This window comes from Macrotis lagotis, chromosome 1, assembly GCF_037893015.1.
Source record: "Macrotis lagotis isolate mMagLag1 chromosome 1, bilby.v1.9.chrom.fasta, whole genome shotgun sequence".
Taxonomy (NCBI): domain Eukaryota; kingdom Metazoa; phylum Chordata; class Mammalia; order Peramelemorphia; family Peramelidae; genus Macrotis; species Macrotis lagotis.
This window is the reverse complement of record NC_133658.1, coordinates 871,544,076-871,565,403: the sequence shown is the minus strand read 5'-3', so window position 1 is coordinate 871,565,403 and position 21,328 is coordinate 871,544,076. Positions and strand designations below refer to the sequence as shown.

The 21,328-nt window shown below is 45.4% G+C and overlaps 1 protein-coding gene across 1 annotated transcript; it reads right to left on the bottom strand.

The window, feature by feature from the left end:
• Positions 1–521: 521 nt before the first annotated feature.
• On the bottom strand, positions 522–20,855 carry SH2D5 (SH2 domain containing 5). Its single transcript, XM_074218235.1, has 10 exons — positions 20,449–20,855; positions 13,962–14,093; positions 12,848–12,928; positions 11,836–11,910; positions 10,031–10,177; positions 8,347–8,595; positions 6,083–6,257; positions 5,082–5,178; positions 4,617–4,776; positions 522–1,578 (listed from the first exon to the last, which is right to left on the bottom strand). Exons 2-10 carry the CDS (start codon positions 14,046–14,048, stop codon positions 1,387–1,389), a joined length of 1,263 nt encoding a protein of 420 aa, XP_074074336.1. The 5' UTR covers positions 14,049–14,093; positions 20,449–20,855; the 3' UTR covers positions 522–1,386.
• Positions 20,856–21,328: the final 473 nt, after the last annotated feature.

The following is a 21,328-nucleotide window of genomic DNA, read 5'->3' as shown; positions in this document are numbered from 1 at the left end:
GATTGTTTTTTAAAGAACCTGGTCAACCCTAAACCTTAAGACCCAGGAGCTAGTCCAATGAGCTGAAGTCACTTCCTACTTCTTTCAAGTTATCCAGACCTGATGCCAAAGTTCGGCTCCTACCTATGTGAGTAAATCACCCCTCCCCCCAGCTTCTTCTGAGCTTCCCTATCCTTGAAATGAGAAGGTTGGACTGAAGGTCTGGAAGGCTCTCTCTAACTCTAATCCCATGCCATTTGATGTGGTGTTACATGGTAGATGTCCATGGCCAGCATCTGGGAATGTTTGTACCTATATTGTTATGAACACAGAACCGGGAAGAGATGGTTGACCATCTAGTGTTCCTTTAGCAGCCTTCCCTATACCTTCTCATACTAAAGACCAAATCAGCCCTTTCACTTTCCCTTCCCCTGACCCACTACATCCTTTCCAATGACCTGATCAATCAAATCCCTGGTCAGTGACTTAACTTGAAGCACCACCAACCCCAGAAACAGGGACTAGCAGAAAGGAGCCCAGAATCCTCAGGCATTAGCCCAATCTATCATAGAGCATACATTTAGAGCCAAGTCATTGAGTTCATCATTTTATGGATGAGAAGACTGAGGCAAACAGAAGTAACTCAGCCAGAGTCACACATCTAGTGAGTAGCTGAAAGGGCTTTAAATTCAGGTATTCCTGACTCCAGGCCCAGCATTTTACCACTACACCACATTGTTTCCCTTTACAGAAGAAAGGCCAAAGAAAAGAATATTTTGCTGAAGGTCCTAGAGCTAAGAAGAGGCAGAGAAGAGGTTCCAAACCAAGTTTTTTTTCAGTTACTCTGCTTGGATGCTTCCCCCACCATCAAAAGGGATCTTCTCAATAAAACAAACTAGGTGTTCATAAAAACAAAAAACAAAAAAAAAAAAACTTGAAACAAAGCCTGGGGTGAGTTCATCTAGGGGAGAGGCATACTCTGGGGTAATCAGCCTGGGTAAAAAGGCTCTCCCTCAGGACCGAGATGTGTCCAGGAACTGAAGGTGAAATCTCTGATGGGGATGTCTAGTAGAGGCAGCATCCCAGTCAAGCAACTATCTTCTCATCCATAGCATAGCAAGTCAAGGAAATGTTGGAGTCTCTTCCTTCCAGGCCATTTCTGAAGACAAGAGATGGTGTGTGTGTGTGTGTGTGTGTGTGTGTGTGTGTGTGTGGAGGAAAAGAGACACCAGCAGTTTTCCTGATCTGATTCGCCCAAAAGATCCTCTCTGAGATAGCTCCAGTGGTTATAATGTTGAATTGAAGTTAGGATGATCTGATTTCCCGAGAGGAATCACACACACACACACACACACACACACACACACACTTTTCAGTGTTGGGGCAGAAGGGAATTCAAAGGTGGCCTTAACCCAGTTCTTGCTGCTGGGGCTCATGCTTGGGGTGACCACGAGGCCACGTAGGCCGGCCAGGCCCACAGTCCAGTGCCTCATAGCAGGGGTTCAGGCGTCCCATGTCCAGTGGACAGAAAAGGCTACGCTCAGCTCCTGAGTGGTGTTCCACCAAGGCCTCCAGACTGGGGAACTCTGTCGGCAGATGCTAAGGGAGGTCACAGGAAAAAAGACAATCATCCTCAGTCCCTAGGGCTCCAGTCTCTTCCCCCCAGCCCCCAACTCAGAGCCTGAGTCTCGGACACATGAAACTTAGGTGCATTGATTTTGAGGGGGGAAGAGAAGCATCTAATCCTACCCTTTCATTTTACAGAAAAGGAAATATCCCCAGAGAAGCTAAGTATGTGCCTTGGCCTACCCAGCATGGAGATGACAAAACCAGAATTTAGTCTCCATCTCCACCTCATTATAAAGTCAACTCAGTTCAAATCTCCCTCTGACATATGGTCTCAGAGTGGGTGGGGAGCTTTCCTGCTCCCTCTACTGCTAATGCCTTCTCTGCTGAGATTCTCTTCGATCTACTTTGTCTATAGCTTGTATAAACCGTCCACACTGCAGAAACATTCTAGAAAAATCTCATAAAATTTTTTGGCCCTCTATATAAGAGAAGTATAGTCTGAATTTTTATGGTATTAAAAGATATAATATGTTGAAATGTATTATATAGTAATATATATATAATCCATTTCTGAGTTTCTAAACTTTTTTCTATTTTATCTGTAGCTTCCACAAAATTCACCCAAAATTCCCATTTAATTTCTTATGCCAAGAAGGGGAAAATCTTATGTGGAAGGCATAACTACATAAACTGAAACAGCCCAGTGACTATAATGATGAATTGAAGTTAGGGAGGCCTGAGTTCAAATGCTGACTCAGAAGTCTGGGATGTGACTCTTGGAAAGTCACAGCTTCTCTCAACCTGTTTCTTCATCTGCAAAATGAGGATAAAACTGTCTCAGGGGTTGTTTTGAGGATCAAATGAGATCATATATAAAGGACCTAGCAAACCTTAGAGTTCTTTATAAATGTTAGTCATTAAAATATTAAATTTAAACATTATTAAAGAGGATAAAAGATCCACATGGACAAAAATATTTATAGCAGCTCTTTTGGTAGTGGCAAAGAATTGGATATTGGGGGCATGCCCCTCAATTGGGTAATGGATGAATAACTTATGGTATATGAATGTGATGGAATACTATCACGAGTAGGAAGATTTCAGAGAAGACTGGAAAGGCTTGTATGAAGTGATGCTGAGGCAAGAACATTGTGAGGTGATCAACAATGTTAGACTTAGCTCTTCTCAGCAGTTTAATGATCAAAGATAATTCTAAAAGATAGAGAATGACATCCAGAGAAAAACTATTCAGTCTGAATGCAGATCAACGCATTCTATGGTCACTTTGTAAAACTTGTTTTCTGTTTTTCCTTTCTCATGGTTTTTCCTCCTTTGTTCTGATTCTCTTTCACAATATGACTAATATGGAAATATGTTAATCACGATTGTCCATCTATAATCTATATCAGATAGGGAAAGGGAAAGTAGAACTCAAAATCTTACCAAAAAATGAATATTAAAACTGTCTTTGCATGTAGTTGGAAACATAAATTTATTTTTTAAAAAAAGTTGAGTGTTAAACTATCTTTGCATGTAATTGAAAAAAAATAGAATGAAATGACATTCAAAAAAATGTAAACCAAAAAAATTAAAATCAAATATAAGTTATTCTTAGGTTGTTGCCTCCTCCATGACAATGTGAGCTCCCTATTTGTGTATTAGTTCCTTAGGGAAGGAAACATCTATATATTTATTTTATAAATGGGGGGGTAGAAGAAGGGGTCAGGCAAATATTTTCTCATTTGAACCCAAGCTTCCCAGTAAACCTGGGAGACAGGGTGCTATTTCTTATCCTCATTTTACATTTGAGGATACTGAGGGCAATCACCTGTCTGGGAAGTAGATTTAAACTCAAGTCTCTCTGATACCAAGTCCAGACCTCTGGGCACCCCATTAGCCACAAGCATTGAGGGCAGGGGCTGTGTTTTTGCCTTTCTTTCATAACTTCAGAGTTTAGCCCAGTATGCTGAACAGAATGATCATTTAATACAAAGGCGGGGAATCTTTTTTCTGCCAAGGGTCATGTGGATTTTTATAACATCATCCACCTGCTATATTTGGTCAAACATTTAATTATACACCCCTATAAAATTCCTAGATTTATTGTGTTTTGAGTCCTGGCTGTAGTTGCCATGGCAGCACCAGACTAAATGATTTCAAGGATCTTATAGGGCTAGAGGGAGGGATGTCCTTGATTTAATAATTGTTTGTTGACTGACTTTCTTCACAAGGGCCCTGAAATGTCAATCTAGGTCAGTCCTAATGTAGTTATTATCATCATCCTGTTGCAAATGAAGGCCAGATCACTGGGAGAGAGTTCAAAGCCAAATCTCATAAAGGCCTTTCCTCTGAGTGGAAGGGGTTGCTCTACTTCCCAGAAGGCTCCATTCACCCTCCACTAACATGGAAGCCCCTTGAGGCAAGGACCCTCACACTTCTGGGCTTGTATTGCCAGTACTTAGCATACTGATTGGCACCTAGGAAGTCAGTCTTTCCTTCTTTCATTCATTCTCTCCCTCTCCTTTTCTCCTTCCATATTTCTTCCCTCCTTTCCTTCCTTCCTTTCCTCCTCTCTCCCTCCCCCTCTGCTCCTACCCTCATGCTTTCATTCCTCCCTTCCCTCTTTTTTCCTGTCTTCCTCGTCTTCTTCTACTTTCTTTCCTCTTCCCCTTCTTTCCTTCATACTTTCCCCCTTCTTTATTTCCTTCCTCCTTTCTTCCTCTCTTCCTCCCTCCATCCTTTCTTTCTAACATCCCATCCTTCCTTCTCCATTTCCTTCCTCCTTCCTTTTTTCCTATTTTCTCTATCCCTCTCTCCTTTCCTTCCCTTTATGTTTCCTTCCCCCCCCTTCCTCCCTCCCTCTTTCCCCTCTTTACTTCTTTTCTTCCTCTCTTCCTTCTTTCTTGAAACTACAAAAGTCTCCTAATACATACGCTATCCCACCACAGGTGTCTTGAGTCACACAACTCAAGATTTTCAGGCATCTTGAAGTTCCAAGGACATGAAGAGAGGAAAGGTTTTAGGGGTGGAGGGAGAGATGAGCAGGGCATCAGATGCCAAGCACTTACCTCCACACTGAACTTGCCCAAGTGGGTCCTGAAGACCTGATGAGGGACCACTCCACACTGTGTCTTCACTGATAGGCACCACTGACCACTGGGTCCAGGTTCAGGCCAGAGCAGAAAGGCCCCTAGGACATCTCTTCGGAGCAGGGAGAGTGCCCGGGCCCTGGGACAGAAAGGATATTTGGTGAGTTAACAGGATTCAGGGTAGCAATTTTCTATGAGTCCATGGGCAAAGACCACAGCAACGGCATTTCTCAGAAATGGGAAGGATGCCACCAGGTCTGGCCTGGTCTATCCCCAAACCCCTAACCAGAGTCTGGGTCCACCTCTGGGAAGAATCTGTCCCTAGCTAGAAGCTGACTACACTAAATCCTCTGTTATAAATTGTATCACAAAAGTATAAGAGATGAATAAAGTCTTTCCAACTAGAAGATGCTGATGGGGGTGTGGGAGTGGAGAGGAACTCACCTGGAGAGACCAGCGAAGGCCCAGATATTCTCCGTCAGACTCCCCTCGCTCTCCACCAGACAGGTCCCCTGGGCCCAGCTCTCCCAGGCAGTGGGAACTGTGGTATCAGTGACACACATGTTAACAAGAGCTGACAGGGTCACAACGCTTTATCAAGCGTTCCACACCCCCTCTCTCTGGAGTCCCTGAACAGCCTCGGGAACCCATTTTACAGATGAGGTGAAAAGTGGTGATATGTAGCAAGCATGGTTATATGGACAGAGGCCCTGGACTCTGCCCAGTGTTCACCACTGTGCCCCAGTCTGGACTTGGCTCTGACATTCTAGGTTCTGAAGGTCCTCCCAGCTCTGACATCCTGTGCATTCTAAGGAACCTTCAAGCTCTGACATCCCATGTTCTAAGGGTCTTCCCGGCTCTGACCTTCTGTGTCCTAAGGGCCCTCCCAGCTCTGACATTCTGTGTTCTAAGGTTCCCCCTACCCCTGCCGGCTCTGTTCATTAATCAAACTCTATGAGGGTATGGAAAGGACACTAGATCTTGAGTTAAATGATTTGATCTTAAATCCTTTCTCTGACACTTGGGTAAGTTACTGTCACTTGGGAGCACTTTATACTTTAGCCTTGATTTTCTGTTCTGTGAAATGGAGCTAAGAACCCTCCTACAACCCAGGGAAAATGTGGAATGGGTTGATTCTGATGGTCTCTTCAGTCTCTTCGAAGTTTGAAATCATGTGATTCTAGGATTCTACATTTATAGGAATATGATTGGAAAAGCAAAAGCCTTCTTGAAACCCAACCCCATGAACAGGCAGTGACTTTCCTTCCCTAGAACCAGAACCTCTTGCCTTCCCCCTTGCCCTTTTTCCTGTGGTTTCCATAGGCTCCCACCCATAGCCTCCCCTGCCTCTCTCAGACATGCACATTCCCCACCTCCAAGTACACACACACACTCTCTCTCTCTCTCTCTCTCTCTCTCATGCCTGCACATGCACACATACTCACAGGCCTCCCGGGCAGACTGCTGCAGCTGCGTCTCATAGGTACAGCAGCGATAGGCCCCTGAGCGGATCACCTTGCTTCGAATCGCCTTCTTTCGCACAAGGGTCGGGGAGCAGTAAGGGTTCCCCAGACGGGAGTGACGAGCAGCACCTCGACTTTCTATGTCAGACATTTCTTTCTATGGACAGGTACCAGAGTGAGCCCAGGGGCAGGCAGAGAGACACAGAGACATAACCCAGATTGAACATTATTGTATTCTTAAAGTCATCCCTGGGAGCAGGCATGGCCTGCTGGTTCTAAGCCCCCACAGAGTGGGCATGCTTCCTGCCTTTGGTACAATTTCTCTGGTCCCATTCTCCTGTTGAGAGGCTGTGGGACCAACCCACATACTACCTGGAAGAAGAACACTGGCTGAGGAGTCAGAGACTTGGCTTCAAATCCCAGCCTTGACCTGTGACTTACACATCAGATTAAAATGTCTCTGGGTAATATCTAACAAAATAAAGAAACAACACAACATAGATAATGTGAATTTGTGGTTTTCTAAGTTAATGGTCAGCTTACAGGGATCCAGGTCCCTTTCAGCAATCAGTCCATGACCCTCTAGACCAGAAGTCACAGGTCATGCATGTCCTTTAGGAAGGGTCAAGGCACAGACCAATCCCACCATGTGCTCCATGGCTGGTTCTATTAGAAGAGACCCAGCACCTAAAGAGAACAAGGGGCCTAAGAAGCAGTTGAGTCTCAATCTATTATGGTCAGCTGAGAGAAATGAGTCACAAAAAGTTGTAGACTGGAGAGCTGGATTTAAACCTAGGCTTTCTCATTGTTAATCTAGTTTTCTTTCTCCCTTTCCTTTTTTTCCCTTTCCTTTCTTCTTTCTCTCCTTTTTCCTCCTCTTTTTCTCCTTTTCACTTTCTTTCTCTCCTTTCCCCTTTACTTTCCCCCTTTCTCACCTTTCTTCCTTCTTTCCCCCTTCCTTCCTTCCTTCCTTTCCTTCTTTCTTTTTAATATAAATAGTATTTATTTCCCAATTATATGTAAAAATCAGTATTCTTTTTACCACACTCCAAAGTTTAGAATTAGAAAGGATCTTTGAGGTTCAATTCCATCAATTTTCAGATAAAGAAACTGAGGTTGAGAAGAAATCATAAGTAGCACAATGTCACACAGTAGCAAGCGACAGAGATGAGATTCCAAATCCCCTGATCCACTTTAGTATATCCTACCCCAAACGAAGGAAACTCTATTCCCATGGGTCAACCCTGCCCCTTCCCCTATAAACTCCCATCCTATCCCAAACTATAAAGTCCCCTTCAGGGAAAGAAAGAAAGTGACAGAGAAGGCCCACAAACCTGGTCTTTGCTTCCTTATCTCCCACCTTAACTAGACAAACCCCTAAACAGGCACTTATTTGTTGGTCTTCCACAGTGTTAGTCACTACCCTCAAGTTGTTTCTAGCTTTTATGTCTCATCCCTTCTCCAGCCTCAGGTCAGGCTCCCCCAGAAAAAGCCCCAAAGACAACCATCCTTCCTGAAATTATTTATAAAGATGTGGGATGACTTTCACAACATGTCTCATGTGCAAATATCTTTTAACATTTTAATATCTCTAACCTACAAAATTTTACTTTAAAAATGTCAAAAATTATCTTTACATGCAATTGGAAAAAATAAAATACTATTTAAGAGGAAAAAAAGTGGAATTGATCAGAAATTTTAAACTCCCAAGTAAGTCCCTTTATCAAGAAGAAAATAGGACCAGATATTTGAAATGTCTTCAACTCAGGGAATAAAAGGAACAAAGGGGAGGTTTGAACCCAGGTCCTCGGAAGCTAGAAACAAAGCTCTTTCTATGATGAGTGTTTTTCTTCTTTTTTTTTTAAGGTTTTTGCAAGGCAAATGGGGTTAAGTGGCTTGCTCAAGGCCACACAGCTAGGTCATTATTAAGTGTCTGAGGTCGGATTTGAACCCAGGTCCTCCTGACTCCAAGGCTGGTGCTTTATCCACTACTCCACCTAGCTGCCCCTATGATGAGTCTTAAAAGCAACCAGAGCACATCTCTAGGACTTGTCAGGCTTTCCAAAAGCCTTCTGTAGCCCCTAAGATAGGGAGCCCCACTCTGAGAGCACCAGGAGGGAAGGTCCAATATAATGCTGGACCTGGAAATAGGCTTGGCAAGGTTTTTCTTAGTTCCCTACAATCTCTGAGCCATCTCCCCATCATTGCCCATTTTCCTCAGTTCACTCTAAAGGTAAGCAACTTACTGTGCTGCTTGCTGGACCATCAGGTGGGGCTGGAAGCCGCCGGAAAGACACCAGAGCGTGGACATTTTGTGACACCTGATCCCGGCCAAAGGGCTCCCTAACCACCCCAGCAGGACCACTGGGGCTGGGTAGTGGCTTGGGGGGTTCCTCTGCAGGTAACCTTGCTCCAGATTGGACCTGATCTTCAGGATGCTGCAAGAGGTATGACAGCTGAAAGGAACGGCAAAGCAGCAGGTGTAGGATCTGGACCTGAGGAGGCAAAGCAGAGATAGAGATAGAGATAGAGATGGGGATGGGGATGGAGATGGAGTAGAGGCAAATCAATGCCTACCTTCCATCTACATTTTCTTCCTCCAGCCCCAAGGGACCATGAGTAGAAGTGGGGGAAGGGGATGTCTAGGGAATCTTTCTTTGGAATGCATCATTCTTATAATCCCCAATTCATCTCTTATACTGACTCCACTCCTGCCACACACACCCCCCCCCCCCCATGTACTATATGCAATCCCAGCTGAGAATCATAGAACATCACACCTGAGAGGGCCATCTGATCATAAATTGACAGAGCTGGAAGGGAGAATAGAACATTGGAAGTGGAAGGATCCTAGAATATCATGTCAAGCCTCAAAAAGCCCTTAGAACCCAGAATGTCAGAACTGTGGGAGGGGATCCTTAAAATACAGAATGTGAGAGCCGGGAGGGTCCTTAGAACCCAGGATATCAGAGCTGAAAGAGGCCTCAGAACATAGAAAGTCAGAGCTGGGGAAGCCTTAGAACACAGGATGTCAGAGCTGAGAGGAACATTAGTACACAAAAATGTCAGAACTGGGAGAGACCACAGAACAGAGACTGTTGGTGCTGGGAGATTCTCAAAACACAGAATGTCAGAGCTAGGAGGATTCTTAGAACATAAGGAAGAAGATTCTTAGAACAGTGAATGTCAGAACCGAGAGGATTCTCAGAATATAGGTTGTCAGAGTGGGGAGGATTCTTAGAACACAGAATGTCAGAACTGGGAAACTTCTTGGAACAGACCATGTCAGAGCTGGGAGGAAGCTCCGAGCAGCCCTTTGTATTCTGCCCCTTCCTAGCTCTCATCTCTCCTTTGCCTCTTGGAATCCCTGGTCTCCTTCAGGGTTCAGCTCACGATCCCTTTCTTGGTGCCCCTCACAGTATCACATCCACACTTGTCTGTTTGCATGATGCACCCCCCCCCCCGGAGGGTAGAGGATGCTTTCTGGGTCTGTGTCCTGACTCTAATCTTTAATAGTCATGTTGACCCCCCCATACAAAAAGGGGATAAAAAGGCTGCAAGTTCTCTGTTAGCCTTGGCCAACTCTAGAGATGCTGAGCTCACCACTAGCCCTGAGCATACAGTACCCTTGAGAGACCACAAAGTTGGCCACTGTCCCTGGATTTTGGCACTTGAGGAAATCTAAGATTTGGGTCTTGAGCTTCCCAAGGGCAGCCACCAGATGCAATGGGGACAGGACATCAGGCCTGGAAGCCGATACCCACCCCAGGGTTCATCTTGGCAGCTGGATGCTATGATTGTTGTTGTATAGGGCAGCCTGACCTTGAGCCTTGGAGAGCATGCCCCCCATCCCAACTATGCCTCCCAAGACTGACAGGCAGCAGGGGGTCTCCGATATAGCTCCTCCCATTCCCCTGGGGCCTGCGGTACCTCCCCAGGCTGGCTGCCCACAAATAAGTGGCAGAAGAGCTTGCTGGCGGGGCTCCGGGGGTTCCGCGAAATGAAGGCAAACTGGCATTCAGCTGGGCTCCAGGTGGAATAGAGGATCCGCTTCAGGGCATGAGCCATCAGGAGAGTCTGGGGAAGGGGGAGACACAGGTGGGAGGCTGACACGTGCCATCTTCAGTCAGCAGCTGCTAGTTCTCAGCTGTCGGTTCCCTGGGGGACGCCCTGCCAGCCAAGCTGCTCTGAGCAATCATGGGGGTGAGGGAGAGCTGGCAGCAGAAAGGACAGGGGCTCAGACTGGGGCTTCTTTAGAGCCATTAACTTTTCTCCACCTCAGTTTCTATATTCATCAAATGGGGATGTTAAGACTTTTACTATTTACACCCCAGGTGGTGCTGAGGAAGGTGCTGTAGAACTTTAAAATGGGAGCCAAACAAGAGCTGTGATGTAAGCTCCTTGAAGGCAGGCCCTCTCTGTATGGCCCAGCCCAGCACATGGAAGAAACTTGAAGAGGGGGTCACACAGCTAGCCAGAGGTACAGTCCACAGAGCCCTGGCTTGGAATTCCAATCCAACCTCAGACTCTTCCAAGCTATGTGACCCTTGGCAAGTCACTTAGCCTGTCTGCCTCAGTTTCCTCATCTGTAAAATGGGGGTCATAACAGACATAATAGACACACCCATTTGTAAGGATCCAAATAGATAGCTGTAAAGGGATGAAGATAGGGTTAGGTATACAGCAGGTGCTTAATTCCTTCCTTCCATGATGCCTCTCAGCTTCCCATTGATGGGAAACAACATTTGTAGACTTGCACGTTCCAGAGTTAACAGGGTCTGGGCCTGGGAACTACCCTTTGTTCATGTCTGGAACTTTTAGGGGGTTTTTTTTGTTGGTTTTTTTGTTTTTTTGCAAAGCAAATGGAGTTAAGTGGCTTGCCCAAGGCCACACAGCTAGGTAATTATTAAGTGTCTGAGGTTGGATTTGAACTCAGGTACTCCTGACTCCAGGACTGGTACCCTATCTGCTGCACCACCTAGCCGCCCCATGTCTGGAACTTTTAGCCCGTTCCTTCCAAATACTCAGTTCCATCAGTTCTTGAGACTCGCGCCTCTCAGCCTTATCCTTCTCCACTGCCACCATCAGGAGCTCCCAATCCTGGCGGGCTTTCACAGCTATCCTTGCCCCAACAGAGACAGCTCAGTGAGGAAGCCCAAGGCCCAATTCTTCTGCCACCCCCAAACCCTTCTCCAATATTCCTGAGGAATCAGACTATATCGGTTTGGGCTGGCTTGAAGAGAAGCAGGGTGCGGTCATGGGAGGCAGGCCAGGGGACTCCAGCTGCCTTGGGGAGTCACTAGACTGGGCCTGACCCAGGGCCTCAAGCCAAGACCAGGAGGCTCGAAAGCCCCTTTTGCTCAGGGCCAAAGTAGGAGTTCAAGTTCTCTGACTCCCAGAATCACCTTGACAGAGAAGAAGGTTGGGGGAAAAAATATTGTTTTTAAGGGGAGAGAGACGAGGAGTGAGCAGTAAGAGAGAAAATAGAAGCAATAGAAAATGTGATAGATAGAGAAGGAACTGATGGGGGGGGGAAGGGTAAGGAGGAGAGGGAGAAGGAAAAAAAAAAACCACCTCAAGGGGAAAATATGAGGTGGAAAGAGCTGGAGAGGGCCAAAGTGATAGGCAGGGAGGGTGTGGGGCCAGACAGTAGGAAGCTAGATTGTTGGTGAGTCACTGATGGCGAGAAGGGATGACTTGGAAGACATGGCCCACACCTAGGGTTGAGCACCTACCTCCCCCTCCGCACTGTAGATCTTGAGGCCCTGGAGACTGAATTTTAGGATCACAGCTCTGCGCCTGGGGCAGTCCTGGCAAAGGAGAAAAGAGAAGGATGGCTTGGAACCACACGCATTCTGAGGAAAGAACACATACTTTCCATTCTGACACTGAGTCTTGCAGAGTCCCAAAATAATGGTGCCATGCTTGGAGCTCCATGCAGTGAGAGAGAACTGCTGGCTCACTGTGCAGGCAAGGGTGAGCCTGCAAATGGTCCTCACCACGGGAGACTCAGTTTATTTTGTTGCTGTTGTTTTAAAGATTTATCTTTTATTTTTTTAATTAGTTCTTGATTTTACTAATTCAATAGTTTTCTTATTTTCTTTTTGAAATTTTGTTAAAGATTTTATTTATTTTGAGTTTTACGATTTCCCCCCAATCTTACTTCCCTCCCCACACCTCCCACAGAAGGCACTTTGTCACTCTTTACATTGTTTGGGAGACTCAGTTTGAGGGATACCGTTTGTATCTCACAAACATGAGGGACCAGCAAGAGGATGAGGAAGGTCATGTGGTGAAGTAGACAGAGCCCCAGAGCGACAGTCAAGACCTGAGTTCAGATTGTGACCCTGAATTTGCTGAAGATTCCACTTCCCCTCATCTGTAAAAATAAAGGGGTTGTGGACTAGATGAATTTTTTTTTTAGGTGCTGGGATGTGACACTAATTTTTTTCCCCTCCTTGGATTCTCCTCTCCTCCATTCTCCTAATCAGAGTCAGGTGGTGGCAAAATAGGTAGAGTTCTGGACATCAGGAGGGATCTGGGCTCAAATCAGACCTCAGACAGGTACTAGCTTTGTGACTGTGGACAGGTCACTTAACCTTTGTGTTTCCTCAACTGTAAAATGGGAATCACAACAGCACCTCCCTCGGCAAGGCTGCTGTAAAGATCAGAAAGATAATGTTTGCAAAACAGAACCTAGCAGCATTATCCCCCCCATCCTACCCCCCCATTCACTTTTTCACCTACCTTCAAAGCCCACAGCTGCTGCTGGACCATCCACACTTTCTCCTGAAGCCCCAGGTCATCAACAGTAAAAGAGCCCACATACTGTGATGGAGACAGAGAAAAAGCACATCAGAGGAAAGGTCTGACCTATCTTGCCATCCTTTAACTCCCTCCTCCTACTCCCCCACACTAAGATCCTGGGAAACCAATACGGCCAGAACCCCCAAGAGGCATTGCTTTAGCCTCAGCCCTGCAGAACACTGCTCCTGAGAGATGCTCCTCCTCCACTCACAGAAGTACCCCTGGCTCTGTCCACTGGAGATTCAAGGAGTAGGGGCCAGGATTGACCAAAGAATGTGAGGATTAAGCCCTTTCTCTGAGGTTGTCTGCTACAACTCCCTAATTTCACAGATAAGGAAAGTAGGACCCAGAGTGGGGAAAAGACTCATCCTTTTTCTAGAAAGCAAGTGGCAGGATTGATATTCAAGTCCCTAAACAAGGGGAAGAGGTCTGTGTTTATATACTGAGTGGAGGACAGGTTAGAGAAGCCTGGGCCTGTTTTTTCTATAGGATTTCTCTTCGTTGTCTTCCGCAACTCCAAGATCAGTGTAATAACCAGTGACCTTCAATCCCATCTTTTTTTCAAGCCACAGAGGTCTTAGCATCCTTAACAAGACCCCAGCCTGCAGCGGGAGGCAGTCCTGGCATCAGGTTCCCACCAATGATGACCTGAGGGTGGCCCTTGCTTCACCAGTTCATTCTCATTTAATAACCTCATTGGGGAGGGGCCAGCAGTGTGAACAGAGAGAGGCTAGGGAGGATTCTTGGGGAATCCTATCAATCTCAGGGTCAGGCAACCCATTTCCCAAACTGTCTGTAAAATGAAGTAATTCCATTTGTCTGGGGGGAGGGGGTCACAGGGGTTTTGTGTGTGTGTGTGTGCATGTGCGTAATAATTCTTAATTAGAATAGGCCAAGAAATGCTTCGAGGGCTGCCTTCTGCCACCTCCACATCCACCCCTTCCCAAAGCCCTCAGGCCAAGAGACCCCATTGACCAGGTCAGGCTAGTTAGGGACTACCTGGCCACCAGGTGACCCCTCCCTTCTCCCTCATCCTCTGAGAGACTCTACCTACCTGGGCAAACTTGGTAATGCCTCTTGACCTGTGTGGAATGAGGGCTGTGTCAGAGGCCCTCCGGCCAGCAGCCCCCACCTTTTGCATGACCCCTAGGAACACTTAGCTCTGGTGGCTCCAGAGGGAAGGAAGCTGAAAAGGCCAAGGGGTATATGTGTTAAATTTTTAGACTTTACCTGGCCCAGAAAGAAACACAACTGAGTAGTCCCAGTTCCTATTTCTATAAGAAATAAAGTACAAATACCACAGATCTATCAGGCAAGGAGAGGCAGGACTAGCTCCATTTTACAAATAAGTAAATTGAGATCCAAGAAAGGGTTAAAAAATTTTTCTCACAGTCAATAAATATATCAGGAACTCAAATTCAATTTGACATTTATTTAGTGCCTACTGTATACAACCCTCCTGTGCTATGTTTCAGAGATATAAGATGAAATAATGGGATGAAAATAAAATGTAGTATTTGCCTACTGGAGCTTTGCATTCTAATAGGGAGGCATAGGAATAAAAACAGATGATAGCTCTAAAGTCAGAGGAGACCAAAACCCTCATTTTACAGAGGAGGAAAACGAGACTGAGTTAGTTTAAGTAATTTGCTACCAAGGACACATATAAAATAAGTATCAGAGACAGAATTTGGATTCAGGTTTTCCACCACAAGACAGAATGTGAGACCAGAATGAGGAGACCCAGGAAGAAATGCAGGGAGAGGAAGAAGACAGAAAGATTACTTTCAACTAGTGGGGGTTGGAGAAAAGCACCTGAATTCAACCTTGAAAGAATATTGACAATCAAAGAAAGAGAAGATCCTATTCAGGTAGGAATCTGGGTCACATAGGAACATCTGAACAAGAATAAGGGAAAAGAGACGGGCCAGTATTATTAGAAGGTGGAGAGTGGGAATAATAGTAACCAATATCTATGTAGCACTTTAATAGATGCAAAGAGCTTTAGATATTTCATTTGAGCTTCATAACCACCTGGAAAAGGAATAAGAGGCTTTAAGATCCCTATTTTACAGATGGGAATACTGAGGCATAGAACTAGTAAGGGATTCAGTCAGGTTACATAGCTAACATTATTATTGTTCAGTTGGTTTCCATCATGTCTGACTTTTCATGGGGCTGTTTGGGGTTTTCCCGGCAAACATCCTAGAGTGGTTTGTTATTTCCTTCTTCAACCTATTTTACAGATGAGGAATCCAAGGCAGATAAGGTAAAGTGACTTACCCAGGATCACATAGTTAATGAGTGTCTGAGGCTGAATTCTGGATTTGAACTCATAAAAATGAGTCTTCCTGACTCCAAATTGGACACTATATGCACTATGCTGCCACTTAAATGCCTCTGGCTAATGCTAGAGGTGAGATTTAAGTTAAATCTTCCCAATGATAAGAGTATAAAGCATACTTTTTGCCTTTTTTATTTTCTTCAATTTATCCTATAGGAATCTTTGTACATAGTTGTGCAAAATATATTATTTGTTTATGTTGTCTCCCTTATTAAACTATCAGCACTTTGAGAACAAGGATTACTTTTTGCCTCACTTTGTATTTCCCACACTTGGCAGTGTCTGGCAAACAGTAGGTGTTTAATAAATACTTACTGGCATAGAGTAGATGCTTAATAAATGCTTGCTGCCATGACCTGACTTGGTGCTAAACGGTGGAGGACCTTAAGGATCCTAGTCTTGGGTGGCTAGGTGGCGTAGTGGATAAAGCACTGGCCCTGGAGTCAGGAGTACCTGGGTTCAAATCCAGTCTCAGACACTTCATAACCTAGCTGTGTAGCCTTGGGCAAGTCACTTAACCCCATTTGCCTTGCAAAAAAAAAAACACCTTAAAAAAAAAGGATCCTAGTCTTTATTTAGCAAACCAAGGGGAATCCCTTGTTCCCAAAACAAGGAGAAGTGTGAGAGGTGAATTCAAAGTATTATTTATGAAGGCAAGGATAGCAGGGATAGACTAAAAGACAGGAAGTCAGTCTATGCCTTTGTACTCCAAATCCAGTAGTGTTTCTACCAAAACATGAGACTCTTCCTCACTTCCTCACCATCCCCTATTCCACATAACCAATCAATGGCCAAATATCGTTTCTCCCTTCACAGCATCTCTTAGACAATCCTTTCTCTTTGTTCACATAGCAACATCCTGGCTTAAGTCCATCTTGGAGCTTTCCCCAAGGATGTGCCCCCCCCATGTCTGAAATTCCCTCCCTCTTCACCTCTTTCTCTTATAATCTATTGATTTCTTCATAGCTCAGCTCATGTGCCACCAACAGTGGCTTTGCCCAGACCCACAAGCTGATAAAGTCTTCCCCACCAAGAATAACTCCCAGCTACTCTAGATGTATCATTTAAGATCTCCATGCCTCAGTTTCTTCATCTGTAAAACTAAGGGGGTTGGATTCAGTTTTATGATTCCATGATCTCACTTTTCACATTGTCTCCTGAATGAAGTTGACGGTAACCTTTGGTCTCAAAGAAACCAGGGAAGACTTGTATTAACTGATAAAGAGAGAAGAGGGCAGAACCAGGAGAACAATTTATATGTAACAGCAACATTGTTTAAAAAAACAAAAAACAACTTTGAAAGACTTAAGAACTTTGAACAATGTAACAACCAACACAAATTTTTCTGGTCATGGTCCATGGGGGAATTTGATTGACTAAGCATATTTGTCACAAAGGTTTGGTCTTCCACCTCAAAAAAGGGGAAAAAATGTTTGTTAACTGGAAAAAACAATTTATTAAAGAATGTAAAGTTCTTTGTGGACAGGGATGAGAAGAGTCTTGCTTTGTAGTCTCAGACCTAAACAAAATCTCTGGGACATGGTAATGGCTTAATAAATGTTTGCTATTGATTGATTGGTTTCTGCTTTAGATAGAAATAGGTTGAAATGGCTCAGGGTATGTGTGCTCTGAGATTTTTTTTGTTTTGTTTTGCAAGGTAATAGGGCTAAGTGACTTGCCGAAGGTCACACAGCTAGGCAATTATTAAGTGTCTGAGGTTGGATTTGAACTCAGGTACTCCTGACTCCGGGGCCGGTGTTCTATCCATTGCGCTGATACCTAGCTGCCCCTTTGAGATTCTTTCTAAGGAGGGAAGTGCTGACTGGAAAGTGGTACAGTTCCTACCCAGGAGAGAGCTGACACGAACTCAGTCAATCCCTGGGGAGGAAGTAGGTGCAGCACCGACACACCCTTTTCCTGTCTTGCCTGTGTCATCAGGTAAGGGCCCAGCTTGGGATGAGTTGGCTTGGTCCTGAAGAAGAAGAGAGAATAAGTCAGCCCAGTACAGCCCATGAAGAAAGCTCCAGAATCCCAGAATTTTGGAAATAGAGCATTGGGGTTAATTTTTCACATTTCACCCCATGCTCAAGGGTCTGAAGTTATCAGCCTAGGGAAATTAGACAATTCCCCATCCCAACCTCTACTGGGAGGATTGACTATAGCCCAGAGAAGAGCCAGAAGCAGATTTACTGAGCAGCTAGGAATATTTTTGTATATATAAATCCATTTCCTCTCTGTTTGACCTCTTTGAGTATAATAGGCACAAGGTATTGGGTATTGCTTCATCAAAGCCAATGTAGAATTAATGGTTGGGAGAGTAGAGTTGCTTTTCAGAATGGCAGGACCAAGTCACAGTTCATATGCCTGTTTTTCCATAGGTCATTCAGCATGTCATTTTCCTTTTTTTCTTTTTTTGGGGGGGGGGGGGTTTTTCCAATCAGAAGGGTTGTAGGTAGAACTTCATGATTGTTTTAATTTGCATTTCTCTAGTTGTTCATGATTTGGGCATTTTTTTCATATGACAAATTTCTTCCTCTGAAAATTGCCTATTATAGCCCTTGACTGTTTGATCGATTGGAAAATGGCTTAGTCTTGCAAGGATTTCCCCCCACCCCACAGTTAACCTTCTAATTTTAGCTGCATGGTTTTGTTTGTGCAAAATGATTGTCATTTTATATAATAAAATAATCTCTTTTAACTTCTGTGATTCTGTTTGGTCATGAACCCTTTCTCATAGATCTGCCATCCTTGCTTCTCTCATTTGCTTAAGATGTCATTCTCGGGACAGTTAGGTGATACAGTGGATAGAGCAGAGGCCCTGGATTCAAGAGAACCTGAGTTCAAATCCTGTCTCAGCCACTTAATAATTACCTAGCTGTGTGACCTTGGGTAAGTCACTTAACCCCACTGCCTTGCAAAAAAAGACGTCACTCTTTATTTCTAAGTTATGTACCCACTGGAGCTTATCTTGCTACAGGGGATAGAGGCCAACTTTCAAACCCACATCTTTCAGCACATTTTACTTTCAAGGTCATCTTCTGACTCCAGATCCATGGCTCCTTCTCATTTCCAAACACTACAGCATCTCCAACAAAATCAAACAGATAAAAACTTTTGAGACCCAGGCAGGATTTGGTCCTTGGCTTCCAAGGGCAGTTAGAAGGCACCATAATGCATAGAGTACCAAGCTCTATCAATCCCAATGATTCATCTTCTCTAAGTTCAAATCCAGTCTCAGACATTTACTAGTGTGTGATCCTGGGCAAGTCACTTAACACTTAGTAAAAAATGACTAAGCAAGTCACTTCATCCTGCTTAGCTCAGTTTCCTCATTGGTAAAATGGGCTAGAGAAGGAAATGGTACACTACTCCAGTATCTTTGCCACAAAAATTCCAATGGGGTCATGAAGAATTGGACAAGACTGAAAAACAAGCACTTTTGATTTCCAATACAGGGCTCTTGGTACTACAACTGTCTTGCTGACCTCCCTCTCACCCAAATTCCCATCCCTGGCAGAATTTAGAAACAAATGATGTCTTCCCCAAATCTTAGTGACTCATTTGCCCTATCATGACTAGCCTAGAAGTACAGAGGCCAGATCCTGTTCACTATTCTATTTCAGATTTGGGCAAGTCAGACCTTGAGAGTCCTGGCATTATCCTGCCTCCCCATTTTGAACCTAGGGTAGACTCTTGATTGCCTTAATGTATTGCAGTTCAGAACACCTGAAATCATGCAGTCCACTAGCCTCAGATCCCAGGCCTCACCACAAAAAGCCACTTTTATCCCTTCATAATCTCAGTGTAGAAGTCCATCTTTACAAAGATTTCCTTATTTCCCATGGAACACTCCTCTGTTTCACCCCCCCTCCAAGAAACCAATTCCACAGTTTTACAATTCTGGGAAATTCTTACCTTTACCCAAGAAAGGAAATGTATGTGCTTCCAGCCTCCTGCAGGAAGGAGTTTATGATGAACAGACCCACTCCCTCACACCCTGAGGAAATCTCCAAGATATTAGACTGCCATCATAAGGAAGAGTTTTGAATCCTAGCCGAGACAGTCTGGGTTCTAAGATCCCTCCCAGCTCTGACATTCTTAGCCCAAAGGGCCCTCCCAGCTCTGATAGTCTGTGCTCTAGGGCCCCTCCCAACTGAAATTCTGGGACCAAGATCCCAGAATCATAGATTTAGAGCTGTAGGAACATTTATTGATGAACTAGGTTTCTTATTTTATTCATGGGGAAGCTGAGGCTCAGAGAGATGAAATGCTTGTCCAAGTCCACCCGCATTTTGTACAGTTTAAATATTCTATATTCTATGGCCCTTCCCAGTTTCTTGTTCCCTGGCTCAGAGATGTGCCTCAAAGAGGGCCAGCAGGATGGCAGGGTTGGGGTCCTAACCCAGTTGGGGATGAAGCAAAGAATTTGGCAGTCTTGAGTGGCAAACCCGAAGCTCAACTGTCGAGGGGTAACAAGCGACAATCTACAAGCATATTTCTAATCGGTGCAATTTTTTTCAAGTGCTCTTTTAGATATTGAGGCAACACAAACTAAAATAAGACAGTCCCTGTCCTCAAGAACAATAGTCTACTCCCTAGAGGATGTATCCCAGTTTCCTAAATTGAATCGCAAAAGTCACTTAATGGGAGATTCTGACTTCCCTCTCCAAGGAGAGAAATCATGGGCCCTTAGAAGACACCTTGGGGCAAAATCAGGGAGAGATAAAGAGGAAAAAACCTTCCAGTAGATTCATAACAAACAAGTAAATTATTTTTATAGCCAAAGATTGGCAGACAGAAAGAGAATGAGATGGAAGAGTGAAAGATTAAGGCAGATAGTCCTGATTGGGAAGAGAAAGATGAAAACAGAAAGTCTGGATAGGAGAGAGAGAGAGAGAGAGAGAGAGAGACAGACAGACAGACAGACAGACAGACAGACAGACAGACAAGAGAGAGAGAGAGAGACAGACAGACAGAGACAGAGAGAGAGAGTGTCAAGAGGAGGTGGGAGAGTGCGGGGAGAAAGGCAGAGGAAAGATGAATGAAAGGAGGGAGAAAGAGTTAAGATGGGGAGACAAAGAGACACAGATTGGAGGTGAGAGACGTGAGATGAGTGAAGAAGCAGAGAAACAAGAGAAATGTGGCACCCCGACCCAGCTGCTGACACCACCCCGAGCATCAGGGAAAGAGATCCCACCTCTCTTGTAGCTTGCTGGCACACAGGAGGCTGACAAATTGGTTCCTTGCTGCTAGCTGCTCTGCTCTCAGACATTCTTTTCCTTTGCAAATCCTCCAAGGCAACCAGCAGCACTCACTGGTAACCCAGTCTCACTCTTCCCTCACCCCAAAAGTCAGGCTGAGCAGCTCGCAGATTGGAGGATGCGGGGCTGCTGGGGCTGATTTCCAATGGGAGCTTAATCTGTCCGGATGCGGTGCGCCCGAAGTGAGGGGTGACTAAAGAAAGGAAGCCCCCGCCAGGCACCATCACCACTGACTTCCACCTGCTTGGCGGCTCCCCTCTTTGGATTCTGCTGGATTTGGAGGCAGGAAATGCGGGTGGGGATGCCTGTGGTGATGTGACTATGGACAGATCGCTTCCCCTCACCCAACCTCAGTTTCCTTTTTTTCTAGAATCGGCATGCCTGCGACTACCCAACTTGCAGATGGCTTGGGAGGAAAGCCTCAAGTAGCAAGCCCCAGTTATGATCCATTTGGCCCTCCCAGGGCCCAGGGGCCCAAACGCTCTTCCCCCGAGACGGGCAGTCCCTTTGCCACCCCCACCCGCCCCCTGCCCTCCCTCTTTCCTCGTCCCAGCGACAGCCCGAGAGTAGGCTGGGAAGCCTGAGAACACCTGGAAGAGCCCAAAGCGCAGCAGCTGTTCTCTCCGGTCCCCCCCAGTCCCCTCCATCTGGCCGGGGCCCGGCCCCGGACTGCCCCCGCACGGCGCGCTTCCCCGGCTCCCGGATCTCAGCAAAGGGGAGCGAGCGGAGCTGGGGAGGGCCTCAGGGCTAGGCTCGCCTGGGGGTTCCTCCTCCCCCCCGCCCCCAGGCTTCCTTAGGCTATCCCACCGACTTTCG